At 37.4% G+C, this 15,240-nt stretch overlaps 1 protein-coding gene across 8 annotated transcripts in view; it reads right to left on the bottom strand.

Moving 5' to 3' along the window:
- WDFY3 (WD repeat and FYVE domain containing 3) overlaps nt 1–15,240 on the bottom strand; it is a 296,015-nt gene that overhangs the window by 86,622 nt on the left and 194,153 nt on the right. For 7 of the 8 annotated variants that reach the window (XM_055111312.2, XM_034958524.3, XM_034958529.3 and 4 more), the window contains 3 exons: nt 9,465–9,585; nt 9,022–9,239; nt 133–368 (listed from right to left, as the gene is read on the bottom strand). In XM_055111312.2, the coding sequence (XP_054967287.2) occupies nt 133–368; nt 9,022–9,239; nt 9,465–9,585 (575 nt within the window). The remainder of the gene's footprint in view (nt 1–132; nt 369–9,021; nt 9,240–9,464; nt 9,586–15,240) is intronic. The other variant, XM_034958528.3, reaches the window with a different exon arrangement.

Below are 15,240 nucleotides of genomic sequence, written 5' to 3'. Positions count from 1 at the left end.
CTGTCCCAAATCAAACCTTAAATGTGGGGAAAGTGATGGAATTGACAGTTGGTTTTACAGTGATTATCCATTATCCTACGGTGATTCTTTGGAATACGTAATTTCACGTACCCCTTGCTAGATAATTCCTACCTGGCAACCCTGCTTACTCCGGCAGCTGATGACAGGCACACTGACCTGCAGGTTCTCAGGCAGCTCACTAACTGGCTGCTGCAGAAACAAGGCCATGAGGAGAAAATAGAGGGCAGGGACATTAGTGTGTTTAGGAAGGAATGACTGAAGGACTGGAAAACCAGGAAAATGACAAGCGTCTCGGTTAATCTCCCTGACCGTCGATCTCCCACCAGCACTTCTGCCCACGTTGAATCCTAAGAGAAGAGGAAATATAACAGTAAGTGCAAAATCAGCAACTGATAAACATGCTGCATTAACAAAGAAGGAAGTAATTCAGTATGTGTTAACATTTCTATCCAGAACATTCATACTACTACAGGCAATTAAGTATTCAACTGTTGAATTAATCTTCAGTTAAAAGTTTTACTTTACAATTTGTTTGACTTTAGCAAACCTGTCTATTAGGATAGAGGTTTTGAAACACAGTTGAGACAATAAGATACAAGGGAGTTTGAAAATCCTTCTTAAGGTGCTGTAAGTTCTACTTATTAAATGAAAGACCTCGGAAGAGCTCTAGTGTTCTTGGTTTGTAGTTCCCTAAGAAAAAAGTGAAATCCAAAATACAGCCAAAATTTAGAATGCTACAAAAACATAACTTAAAAATATCCTTGTTATGATATATTTTTATTTTTTTGAGACACAGTTTTGCTTTGTTGCCCAGGCTGGAGTGCAGTGCCATGATATTGGCTCACTGCAATCTCCACCTCCTAGGCTCAAAGCAGTCCTCCCACCTCAGCCTCCTGAGTAGCTGGGACTACAGACATGAGCTACCACCCCCAGCTAATTTTTGTAACTTGTTATAATGTAGTTAATATATTTCATTGTCCTGAAAATCATGAAAAACTAGTTAACCTTAAATTACCTATGAATTTAGAGACAAGACTAAATGAGTAAGTAAAACCATCTTTACTCACAACGTGATCTGTAATCTGTTGGAAAGCTGCTGAGCAGTGGGATGGCAAATCCAAGCCCGTTGTGGCTGCAGCTATCCACTTGAACTTAACATCCAGAATTCCCTCTAGAAACCCAGCTTTTTAAGGAGATAATCAGTTCTTACTAATGTAGCTTATGGCATCAGTGTTTCCATCAATCTTGTTTCCTCTGTTTTATAATGAAACTCAGGATACACCCTAAGCATGTGGTTCACCTCATACCTAGGGAAGTACTCAGTACACAGTGAATGTTAGTCAAATTTTCAATGGAAACTTTTGTGAATAGCAATTAATAGATGAGGAACTGATTTCGGTCTGAAGCAATTTGTATTTCAAATAGATATTTGCATTTATTATTTATTCTTTAAGATCTGAGGGTTCACTCTGTTGCCCAGGCTGGAGTACAGTGGCATGATCGTAGCTCACTTAACCTCAAACTCCTGGACTCAAAGGATCCTCCCGCCTCAGCTTCCCCAGTAGCTAGCACTACAGGCACATGCAACCATGCCTGGCTAATTAAAAAAATTTTTTGGTAGAGACAAGGTCTTGCTATGTTGCTCAGGCTGGTCTCAAACTCCTAGCGTCAAATGATCCTCCCGCCTTAGCCTCCCAAAGCACTAAGATTACAGGCATGAGTGACTGCACTCAGCGAAGATACCATATTTTTTCAACTTCTTTTTTTCTGGAGTGCAGCAAAGTACATCTTACAACTACTATTTTATATAATAAAGGAAAAATTTATGTCTAGGTTGCTTTCAAAATATTTTATCCTAACCAATTCCTCAGTGTGACGTGAATTAACTCCAAAGTATGCTCTTCTAATTAATAAAAAAATTATATAGCAATTTAAAAAGCTCTTTCCCATATCATTCCTTAATCACAATGAACATGTGAGGTAGAAATTACTATTATCATTTTTACAACATAGAAAACATGATTTGTTCAAAGTCACAATGTGTTTTAGACATGAAGTCCTTGCCCGTGCCTATGTCCTGAATGGTAATGCCTAGGTTTTCTCCTAGGGTTTTTATGGTTTTAGGTCTAACGTTTAAGTCTTTAATCCATCTTGAATTGATTTTTGTATAAGGTGTAAGGAAGGGATCCAGTTTCAGCTTTCTACATATGGCTAGCCAGTTTTCCCAGCACCATTTATTGAACAGGGAATCCTTTCCCCATTACTTGTTTTTCTCAGGTTTGTCAAAGATCAGATAGTTGTAGATATGCGGCGTTATTTCTGAGGGCTGTGTTCTGTTCCATTGATCTATATCTCTGTTTTGGTACCAGTACCTTGCTGTTTTGGTTACTGTAGCCTTGCAGTAGAGTTTGAAGTCAGGTAGCGTGATGCCTCCAGCTTTGTTCTTTTGGCTTAGGATTGACTTGGGGATGCGGGCTCTTTTTTGGTTCCATATGAACTTTAAAGTAGTTTTTTCCAATTCTGTGAAGAAAGGCATTGGTAGCTTGATGGGGATGGCATTGAATCTATAAATTACCTTGGGCAGTGTGACCATTTTCATGATATTGATTCTTCCTACCCATGAGCATGGAATGTTCTTCCATTTGTTTGTATCCTCTTTTATTTCCTTGAGCAGTGGTTTGTAGTTCTCCTTGAACAGGTCCTTCACGTCCCTTGTAAGGTGGATTCCTAGGTATTTTATTCTCTTTGAAGCAATTGTGAATGGGAGTTCACTCATGATTTGGCTCTCTGTTTGTCTGTTATTGGTGTATAAGAATGCTTGTGATTTTTGTACATTGATTTTGTATCCTGAGACTTTGCTGAAGTTGCTTATCAGCTTAAGGAGATTTTGGGCTGAGACAATGGGGTTTTCTAGATATACAATCATGTCGTCTGCAAACAGGGACAATTTGACTTCCTCTTTTCCTAATTGAATACCCTTTATTTCCTTCTCCTGCCTAATTGCCCTGGCCAGAACTTCCAACACTATGTTGAATAGGAGTGGTGAGAGAGGGCATCCCTGTCTTGTGCCAGTTTTCAAAGGGAATGCTTCCAGTTTTTGCCCATTCAGTATGATATTGGCTGTGGGTTTGTCATAGATAGCTCTTATTATTTTGAGATACGTTCCATCAACACCTAATTTATTGAGAGTTTTTAGCATGAAGGGTTGTTGGATTTTGTCAAAGGCCTTTTCTGCATCTATTGAGATAATCATGTGGTTTTTGTCTTTGGTTCTGTTTATATGCTGGATGACATTTATTGATTTGCATATATTGAACCAGCCTTGCATCCCAGGGATGAAGCCCACCTGATCATGGTGGATAAGCTTTTTGATGTGCTGCTGGATTCGGTTTGCCAGTATTTTATTGAGGATTTTTGCATCAATGTTCATCAAGGATATTGGTCTAAAGTTCTCTTTTTTGGTTGTGTCTCTGCCCGGCTTTCATATCAGGATGATGCTGGCCTCATAAAATGAGTTAGGGAGGATTCCCTCTTTTTCTATTGATTGGAATAGTTTCAGAAGGAATGGTACCAGTTCCTCCTTGTACCTCTGGTAGAATTCGGCTGTGAATCCATCTGGTCCTGGACTCTTTTTGGTTGGTAAGCTATTGATTATTGCCACTATTTCAGCTCCTGTTATTGGTCTATTCAGAGATTCAACTTCTTCCTGGTTTAGTCTTGGGAGAGTGTATGTGTCAAGGAATTTATCCATTTCTTCTAGATTTTCTAGTTTATTTGCGTAGAGGTGTTTGTAGTATTCTCTGATGGTAGTTTGTATTTCTGTGGGATTGGTGGTGATATCCCTTTTATCATTTTTTATTGCGTCTATTTGATTCTTCTCTCTTTTTTTCTTTATTAGTCTTGCTAGCGGTCTATCAATTTTGTTGATCCCTTCAAAAAACCAGCTCCTGGATTCATTAATTTTTTGAAGGGTTTTTTGTGTCTCTATTTCCTTCAGTTATGCTCTGATTTTAGTTATTTCTTGTCTTCTGCTAGCTTTTGAATGTGTTTGCTCTTGCTTTTCTAGTTCTTTTAATTGTGATGTTAGGGTGTCAATTTTGGATCTTTCCTGCTTTCTCTTGTGGGAATTTAGTGCTATAAATTTCCCTCTACACACTGCTTTGAATGTGTCCCAGAGATTCTGGTATGTTGTGTCTTTGTTCTCGTTGGTTTCAAAGAACATCTTTATTTCTGCCTTCATTTCGTTATGTACCCAGGAGTCATTCAGGAGCAGGTTGTTCAGTTTCCATGTAGTTGAGCGGTTTTGAGTGAGTTTCTTAATCCTGAGTTCTAGTTTGATTGCACTGTGGTCTGAGAGATAGTTTGTTATAATTTCTGTTCTTTTACATTTGCTGAGGAGAGCTTTACTTCCAAGTATGTGGTCAATTTTGGAATAGGTGTGGTGTGGTGCTGAAAAAAATGTATATTCTGTTGATTTGGGGTGGAGAGTTCTGTAGATGTCTATTAGGTCCGCTTGGTGCAGAGCTGAGTTCAATTCCTGGGTATCCTTGTTGACTTCCTGTCTCGTTGATCTGTCTAATGTTGACAGTGGGGTGTTAAAGTCTCCCATTATAAATGTGTGGGAGTCTAAGTCTCTTTGTAGGTCACTCAGGACTTGCTTTATGAATCTGGGTGCTCCTGTATTGGATGCATATATATTTAGGATAGTTAGCTCTTCTTGTTGAATTGATCCCTTTACCATTATGACTTCATGTCTAAAACACCAAAAGCAATGGCAACAAAAGCCAAAATTGACAAATGGGATCTAATTAAACTAAAGAGCTTCTGCACAGCAAAGGAAACTACCATCAGAATGAACAGGCAACCCACAAAATGGGAGAAAATTTTTGCAACCTACTCATCTGACAAAGGGCTAATATCCAGAATCTACAATGAACTCAAACAAATTTACAAGAAAAAAACAAACAACCCCATCAAAAAGTGGGCAAAGGACATGAACAGACACTTCTCAAAAGAAGACATTTATGCAGCCAAAAATCACATGAAAAAATGCTCCCCATCACTGGCCATCAGAGAAATGCAAATCAAAACCATGATGAGATATCATCTCACACCAGTTAGAATGGCAATCATTAAAAAGTCAGGAAACAACAGGTGCTGGAGAGGATGTGGAGAAATAGGAACACTTTTACACTGTTGGTGGGACTGTAAACTAGTTCAACCATTGTGGAAGTCAGTGTGGCGATTCCTCAGGGATCTAGAACTAGAAATACCATTTGACCCAGCCATCCCATTACTGGGTATATACCCGAAGGAATATAAATCATGCTGCTATAAAGACACATGCACACGTATGTTTATTGCGGCACTATTCACAATAGCAAAGACTTGGAACCAACCCGAATGTCCAACAATGATAGACTGGATTAAGAAAATGTGGCACATATACACCATGGAATACTATGCAGCCATAAAAAATGATGAGTTCATGTCCTTTGTAGGGACATGGATGAAACTGGAAATCATCATTCTCAGTAAACTATCGCAAGAACAAAAAACCAAACACCGCATATTCTCACTCATAGGTGGGAACTGAATAATGAGAACACATGGACACAGGAAGGGGAACATCACACTCTGGGGACTGTTCTGGGGTGGGGGGAGGGGGGAGGGATAGCATTGGGAGATATACCTAATGCTAGATGACGAGTTAGTGGGTGCAGCACACCAGCATGTCACATGTATACATATGTAACTAACCTGCACATTGTGCACATGTACCCTAAAACTTGAAGTATAATAATAAAAAAAAAAGTCACAATCTGGCATAAGTGGAGGCACTATGATTTGACAACTCATTTCTCCATTTTAGAGTCTGTAAAATTATTGTTTTCTTTGCCCTCATTAATGAAACTGCCACATTTCTGAAAGATTGGCTTAATTAGAATGGCTTAATTAGAAGATCGTGCTGATTTTTCTTTATAGAAATTCTAAATAAAATTTTAAGATTAAACAATGTTTTGAGCTCTAAGAAATCAAAAGGCATCTCAGCTACTCAGGAGGCTGAGATGGGAGGATTGCTTGAGCCCAGGAGCTTAAGTCTAGCCTGGACCACATAACAAGACCCAATCTCTAAAAAATAAAAAATTTTTAAAAAGTGAAAAAGAAACCAAAAGACATGAAGTGGTTATTTTATACATTAAATAGGAAAATAGATTTTGATTACATTGCAAGTCCTAAAAAAAACCAAAAAACTGGCATTCTCATTTTCCTCTCCTCTCACATTATTTTCCCCTATAATTAATCTTAAGGAATATTTAATATACCACGATTAAGCATTAATTTAGATACAAGTTTCAGCTACATGAAAGATTTTTATGGCAGCCATAACAAAGAATGAGTTCATGTCCTTTGCAGGGACATGGACGAAGCTGGAAACCATCATCCTCAGCAAACTAACACAGGAACAGAAAACCAAACACCGCATGTTCTCACTCATAAGTGGGAGTTGAACAATGAGAACCCATGGACACAGGGAGGGGAACATCACGCACCGGGGTCTGTTGTAGGGTGGGGGTTAAGGGGAGGGAGAGAATTAGGACAAATACCCAATGCATGTGGGGCTTAAAACCTAGATGACGGGCTGATAGGTGCAGCAAACCACCATGGCACATGTATACATACATAATAAACCTGAATGTTCTGCACATGTATCCCAGAAATTAAAGTAAAATTTTAAAAAATCTATTTTTATAAAGAAAAATTTTACAAAAACCAATAAATGTGAATAAAAAAGTAAAAAAAAAAAAAGGTTGCCATTCCGATCAAGGAGAAATAGAATCAAATGAGCTGATATGTACACTTGTTTACATACACAAAAATGTGTATGTGTCAGATAGATATTCAGGGAAAATTAAGTTAAGTGGGGTCAAATTGAAATTAAATTTAAATTGAATACCTAGATATAGGAGCAGCATATGCATGCTCATGCAAGTACCAATGAAGGACAAAAAGATTCTAATGCATGAAATCAGGTAGGTCAGACACAGTGAAAGCACCTCTCTCTAATATTACTAAAGTGACGCAGGACAGAAAAAGCACAGGACTAACAAAAGACAGATTCTTAGAGAGTATTACTGCCTAGCGAAATAACCTTATGTAGTTAACAGTCTTAATTTCCTAATTAGAGAAATTAATCCTTACTTTATATTCATTAGGCTTATTTTCTAGAAAATAAAACTTATATGCTATAAAATATATGCCTGTCTCCAGAATTATGAAGGACAAATGAGATGATATACGTGAACTAATTTTGCAAACCACAATGTACTATTATAAATCTCAGGCGTTATTACTACTGCTGCTGTTGGCCTTCAAAATAAGCATTGCTGTCAATTAGCATTTAAACCTTGCATATTCAACAGAACTCACATTCAATTGTGCCTTTCATTATTTATTCTCCAGTAGGTATTATTAAGGCCAATAAATGAAACTTCTTACTACCAAAATGTTCAAAATAATTATATCTGTAGATTAAATCCTTCCCCAGAGTTCATGTAAAATGTGATCTATTTTTTGAGCACAAAAGTACCCATGATGATAATTTAAAATGTATATTATAAAGCAGACAATTTTCTTTAGAAATCATTTCACACTGACATGGAAATGATATTACTTTTCCTTTATCACATACAAAATTTCTTCAGACCTTCTTCACATCTGAAATAACAATACAATAGTACTATGTTGAAAGACCTGTCTTCCTATGGCTGGGTGCAGTGGCTCATGCCTGTAATCCCAGCACTTTAGAAGGCGAAGGCGGGTGGATCACGAGGTCACGAGGTCAGGAGATCGAGACCATCCTGGCTAACATGGTGAAACCCCGTCTCTACTAAAAAAAAAAAAAATACAAAAAATTAGCCGGCGTGGTGGCAGGCGCCTGTAGTCCCAGCTACTCGGGAGGCTGAGGCAGGAGAATGAACCCGGAAGGTGGAGCTTGCAGTGAGCCAAGATCGTGCCACTGCACTCCAGCCTGGGAGACAGAGCTAGACTCCGACTCAAAAAAAAAAAAGATCTGTCTTCCTATAATTTGCTTTCATGTTTAAAGAAGTAGTACAGGCAGCAGCTAGACACTGATACTTAAACTTTTTTTCTATAAATAAATTACATATTAAATTCTAATCCCTATTTTTCCCATCGGACCAAGGTAAATAAATATTCTCAATATCAGCTTCTTAAGATCAGACACACAAACAATTAGATATGATTTACAAGGTAATGTTACACGACAAATGTATTTTTAAAATTATTTAACTGAATGACTTTGCCTTTAAATAAAAACAGTATCTTCAGATATATATTTTCCAAAGTAATATTACTAATATGAATGGAAACATATGAGTTCAAATAAATCTAGCATAGTAAACTGCAATTTTCTAACATTAGGTAAATGCTCAGTTATAGGCTGAAAATAGCTATGGTACTAGTGAGCTTACATCCTTGTGTGGCAATATAACATAAATGTTAAAAGCATAGGCTTTGGAACTAAGTAAAATGAATTTGGTTTCCTAATCTGTAAAATAGATATGATCGCATTTGCACCTCACAGAGTTATTGTGATGAAATGTTATTGCCTGGCAAGTGTTTAGGAACTGGCACACAGTAAGTACTCAAAATAAATATTTATTATTATTATTAATTTAGTTCTACTACTGATAATTTGCTAATTATTTACTTACAGATCAGTAAGGCCTATACTACAAAAAGATCTTGAGGAATTCCCTGAGTTTTCACATCTTAGTATGTTATCTCTGTCTTCAGTTTGATTTGCCATTTAAAAGGCCTAATTTGAAATCTTGTAAGCTCTTCCTTCTATCATTAATTAAAATTTATATCTCCTTAATGGTGATCAAACCGCAGAGGATAAGTTTACATACAATTTAAAAATAAAACAAAACACACCAGCTCATTTTCAAGCAGCTGACTAGAAAAGTCCCATACCTAATACAGTTCCAATCTTATTAGTTAAGACAGAATCTGTCTGTTCAAGCCATCCTCCACCACTGAGTCCTTCTTTAAACTTGATGAGAATAGACTGATTACTTAGTAGGACAACAAGAATCCTCATGGCTGCTGTAACTGTGGTGGAATGTAAGTGTTCCTCCATAAACATCATGATCCAGTCAAAACCCAGTGTCTTCACCAGTTCTTCACAAGCTCTATTCAAAGACAGATGGATTTAAAAAACAAAAAACAAAATTAATTTCAGAAATTAGGATTTCAAATCAAAAAGGAAAAAGAAGACTGAGTTTCATTCTGGAGATACTATAAATTTCAGGGTTAAAAAAATCTATTTAAAGTCAATGGCAATTCCTTCTTTTGCCTAACATGAATTAACTAGCAGTAGCAACTGGTATAATCACTTTTAAAAAAGATTTACTTACTGCAAATTAATGCTTGTCTTTTCTTTAGATGTATAAATTAGTTTTAGCAAGATATCCAGAAGTCTGTTCCTCAAAAGTATAAGATTAGCTGATACAAGACCTCCAAACTCCTCGTCAGTTCCTAAAATAAAAATAAATACATTAAATCTCCCTAGTAGATAAGCTAAAAGAAAATTTACAACATAGTTCTTGGAAAGTTTACTGAAAAATATATCTTTTAGAAAACATTTTCTCCAGGACTGCTTTTCACCAACATGGACAAGAAAAAGGGTCAGTTAAATATTTCTCTTTAGAACTCCAAAAATTGTTCATTTACATTTGACATTTCCTAAACTACTGATAATAAGGCTGTGAGATATTTTTTACATTAATATTCCCCTTGCCTTCCCAGTAGGGGGAAAGTCATCAAATGAGGACCATGTGAATAAAAATAATAATCACCACTGACTCTTAACCTCTCAAATCCTTAATTCTTAGTTTCTTTTTTGAAAGATACAGTTAAATCTACCAGATTTAAAAACTGAAAATAGGAAGCATAGACTTATTCAGTAAACGTAATACATAAAGAAAAGTTAGAATTAAATAGCACAGAAGAAAGGCAAAGGCGCACAAACGCATAAAGGAGAAATTAGAGAAGAAACGAAGAAATGGAGCTGAGACATTCTCAGATAGTACTGCAAGTACACAGAACTGGGCATCAACAACCCAGAGTTCTAGGCCCAGCTCTCCTCCAGCAGAGCTATGAGTTACTGAGTCACAGACCTCACAGAGGCACACCTTTTAATGCACTTTGCAGATACTGTGTTTCTTACAAATTAAAGGGTTGTGGCAACCACACATACAGCAAGTCCAATCAGGCCATTTTTTTTTTTCAAAAGCATGTGCTCACTTCATGTCTCTGTCTTATTTTGGTAATTCTTACATTGTTTCAAACTTTTTCATTATTATAATATCTGTTACAGTCATCTGTGATCTTTTATGTTACTATCATAATTGTTTACAAGTGCCACAAACTGTACTCTTATAAGACAGTGAACTTAGTCAAAAAATGTGTTTTGACAGCTCCGACTGGCCATTTCCCCATCTCTCTCACTCTTTTCAGGCCTCCCTATTCCCTGAGTCATAATAATATCGAAATTAGACTAAGTAATAACCCTACAATGGCACCTAGATGTTCAAGCAAAAGAAAGACTCATGTATCTCTCACTTTAAATCAAAAGCAAGAAATGATTAAGTTCAGAGAGGAAGGCATGTTGAAAGATCAGACAAGCCCAAAGCTGGCCTCTTGTGCTAAAAAGTTAGCTAAGTTGTGAATACAAAGAAAAAATTCTTGAAGAAAACTGAAAGTGCTACTCCAGTGAACACGCAATGATTAAAAAAAAAGAAAAGAAAAGAAACAGCCTTATTGCTGATAGAAAGTTTTACTGGTCTAGATAGAAGACTAAATCATCTACAACATTCCCTTAAGCTAAAACATAATCCTGAGCAAAGCCTGAACTCTCTTCAACTCTATGAAGGCTGAGAGAGCTGAGAAAGCTGCAGAAAAAAAGCTGGGGGCCAGGTGCACTGGCTCGTGACTGTAACAGAACATTAGGGAGGCTGAGGTGGGACAATCTCTTGAGTACAGGAGTTTGAGACCAACCTGGGCAACATAGTTGGACCCTGTCTCTAAAAAAATGAAGAAATGAACTGGGTGTGTTAGCACACACCTATAGTCCCAGCTACTCAGAAGGCTGATGTGTGAGGATCGCTGGAGCCCAGGAGGCCGAGGCTGCAGTGAGCCATGATTGTTCCACTGCACTCCAGCATGTGTGACAAAGTGAGACCCTGTCTCAAAAACAAATAGACAAAAAGAAAAAACAAAGAAAAGCTGGAACCAGAAGAGGTTGGTTCATGAGGGTTAAGGAAAGAAGCCATCTCCATAACAAAAGTGAAAGACGAAGCAGCAAGTGCTGATGTAGAAGCTGCAGTAAGTTATACAGAAGATTTAGTAAGATAATTAATGAAAGTGACTATGCTAAACAATGGATTTCTCCAACAGACTTCTCAACAGATTTTTTTCCAACAACTTCCTATTGGAAGAAGATGCCATCTAGGACTCATAGCTAGAGGGGAGAAGTTAATGCCTGGCTTTAAAGCTCCAAAGAACACAGCTGACTCTCTTGTTAGAGGCTAATGCAGCTGGTGACTTTAAGTGGAAGCCAATGCTCATTGATCAACTTGAAAATCCTAGGGCCCTAAGAATAAAGCTCAATCTACTCTGCCTATGCTCACTAAATGAAATACCAGAGTCTGGATGACAGCACATCTGCTTACAGTATGGTTTACTGAAGATTTTAAGCCCACTGTTCAGACCTACTGCTCAGAAAAAAAGGTTCCTTTCAAGATACTACCAGCTCACTGACAATGCACCTAGCCATCCAAGAGCTCTGATGGAAATGCACAAAAAAATTAATGTTGTTTTCATGCTTGCTAATATATCCATTCTGTAGCCCATGAATCAAGGAGTAATCTTGACTTTGAATTAACTTCAAAGTTTTATTATTTAAGAAATACATTTCTTAAGGCTATAGCTGCCATAGATGGTGATTTATCTGATGGATCTGGCCAAAATAAAGTAAATATTTTGGATAAAATTCACCACTTTAGACGCCATTAAGAATATTCATGATTCACGGGAAGAGGTCAAAATATAAACATTAACAGGAGTTGGAAGAAGTTGATTCCAATCCTTATGGATGACTTTGAGGGGCTCAAGACTTCAGTGGAAGAAGTAACTGCAGATGTGGTAGAAACAGCAAGAGAACTAGAATTAGAAGTGAAGCCTAAAGATGTGACTGAATTACTGCAATCTCATGATACAACTTTAACAGATGAGGAGCTGCTTCTTACAGATGAACAAGAAAGTGGTTTCTTGAGATGGAATCTACTTCTGGTCAAAATGCTTTGAACATTGTTCAAATAACAACAAAGGACTCAGAATATTACATAAACTTAATTGATATAGGAGTGACAGTTTTTGAAAGGATTGACTCCAATTTTCAAAGAAGTTCTACCATAGGTAAAATGCCATCGAACAGTATCGCATGCCACACAGAAAACTTTTGTGAAAGGAAGAGTCCATTGTTATAGCTAACTGTATTGTTATTTTTTGCTTTTATTATTATTATTATTATTATTATTCTTATTTTGAGACGAAGTCTCACTCTGTCGCCCAGGCTGGAGTGCAGTGGCGCGATCTCGGCTCACTGCAAGCTCCGCCTCCCGGGTTCACGCCATTCTCCTGCCTCAGCCTCCCGAGTAGCTGGGACTACAGGCGACTGCCACCATGCCTGGCTAGTTTTTTTTGTGTGTATTTTTTTAGTAGAGACGGGGTTTCACCATGTTAGCCAGGATGGTCTCGATCTCCTGACCTCGTGATCCACCCGCCTCGGCCTCCCAAAGTGCTGGGATTACAGGCATGAGCCACCGCGCCCAGCCTGCTTTTATTATTTTTTTAATTGACATATAATTGTATACATTCATGGGGAACAGTATGATATTTCAATACATGTGTACCATATGTAATGACCAAATCAGAATAATTAGCATGTCCATCACCTGAAACCATTGTTGCCTTATTTTAAGAAATTGCCACAGCCACCTCAACCTTCAGCAACTACCACCCTGGTCAATCAGCAGCCAACAATATCCAGAAAACACCCTCCACCAGAAAAAATTACAATTTGCTGAAGGCTCAGATGATTGTTATCATTTTTTAGCAATAAAAAACTTTTAAACTGAGTTACATACTTTTTTTTTTTTTTTGAGACGGAGTCTCACTCTGTCGCGCAGGCTGGAGTGCAGTGGTGTGATCTCTGCTCACTGCAAGCTCTGCCTCCCAGGTTCAAGCCATTCTCCTGCCTCAGCCTCCTGAGTAGCTGGGACCACAGGCGCCCACCACCATGCCTGGCTAATTTTTTTGTATTTTTAGTAGAGACGGGTTTCACCATGTTAGCCAGGATGGTCTCGAACTCCTGACCTCGTGATCCGCCCTCCTCAGCCTCCCAAAGTGCTGGGATTACAGGTGTGAGCCACCGCGCCCGGCCGAGTTATATACATTTTTTAAAAGATACAATGCTACTGCACAGATAGTAGACTACAGTATAGTGTAAACATAACTTTTACAGCACTGGGAAACCAAAAAATTTATGTGACTCACTTTATTGTGATGTTAGCTTCATTTGCAGTGGTGTGGAACTAAACCTGCAATATTTCTGAGGTATTCCAATACTTTCCTTCTTTCTAGAACTAACGATCAGGCTAAAGTTTCATGGTTATATACTTTTACTTGTTTAGGACAATGTACCTGTAAACTGTCCTTTAAAATGCTAACTTAGTACCTTAATCATTATGGATACTTCAAGCTACCAAGAAGAACCCAAGATCCTCACCTCTTCTAAGAAGACAGAGACTGGTAATTTGAAAATTGCCTTATCAAAAGAATATCACAAAACTTACTCTAAGAGCTACTTCCTTTAAATTTTTCTACAATAAAGTAATAATCTAGACAGAAATTAAAAATTTTATTTAACTTTTATGTCTCCTTTTCTTACTGCCACAGTTTTCATTTTTTAAAACATTATACTCAATAAAGTCTTCAGTGCATATCAAATAAATAATAAATGTCATACACTAACAAGACTAGCAATTTGCTTCTGACTTTATTATTTCAAATGACAATAAGCTGATGAGAGTATCAGTCTAATCAACTTGGCATATCAAAAGAAAAATTTACTAATTTATACATCCCTACTTCAATGTTCTATATGAAAGAAAAATTTACAACACTACTATGGTTATTGAATTCAATGGACAGCAAATAAATATGGAAACCAGATAAATATTTTTCCCACCTTTTTTTGTTTGTTTTTAGAGACAGAGTCTCACTCTTGTCACCCAGGTTGAAGGTCAGTGGCACAATTACAATTCACTACAGCCTCAGCCTCCTCAGGCTCAAGTGATCCTCCCACTGCAGCCTTCTGAGTAGCTGGGTCTATAGGTGCACACCAACACACCTGGTTAATTTTTGTATTTTTTGTAGAGACGGAGCTTTGCCATGTTGCCCAGTCTGGTCTTGAATTCCTGGATTCAAGCAATTTACCTGCTTCAGCCTCCCGAAGTGTTGGGATTACAGGTGTGAGCCACCATGTTCAGCCCACATATTTTTTATACTTGAAATAAAAGCATTACATATTTCAGCAATCTTTAAAGCACTTTCACTACCTAATTATAATTAGTCAGCCTATATTAATTTAGAACTTAGAAATAATCTTTGCATTTGGTAGGAAAATGTAGTAGTTAAAAGCTTAGAATGCTTGTTTAGACTACCTGGGTTCCTATATAGTCAATGGTATGATATTGGATAAATTTCTTTTACTTGTATCTTTTTGGGCTGCAGTTTCCTCCCTTGTATAATTGGAATAATAGTACCTATTTCATATGGTTATTACAAAATTATATAGAGCACTTAGTAAGTATTCAATAAGTGTTATTCATTGATCTGATCTTTATACTTCTCATCCACTGCTAATTTGCTTCACCAGAGAAATATCAACATCATTCTAAATGAATTGGCAGTAGGTAACTGTCAGGGTCCTGAACCTGTCACTAACATACTGTGTGATTTGCAGCAAGTCACTTAGTTTTTCAAATCTCTCCATCTCTCCTTTGAAAATTGTAATCACACCACTTTCTCTTACTCATGAAGCACAGGAGAGGCTGTGCTCAGGAAGGA

The sequence above is a fragment of the Pan paniscus genome, chromosome 3 (genome assembly GCF_029289425.2).
Source record: "Pan paniscus chromosome 3, NHGRI_mPanPan1-v2.0_pri, whole genome shotgun sequence".
Classification (NCBI taxonomy): Eukaryota; Metazoa; Chordata; class Mammalia; order Primates; family Hominidae; genus Pan; species Pan paniscus.
This window is presented reverse-complemented; position numbering and strand designations above follow the sequence as displayed.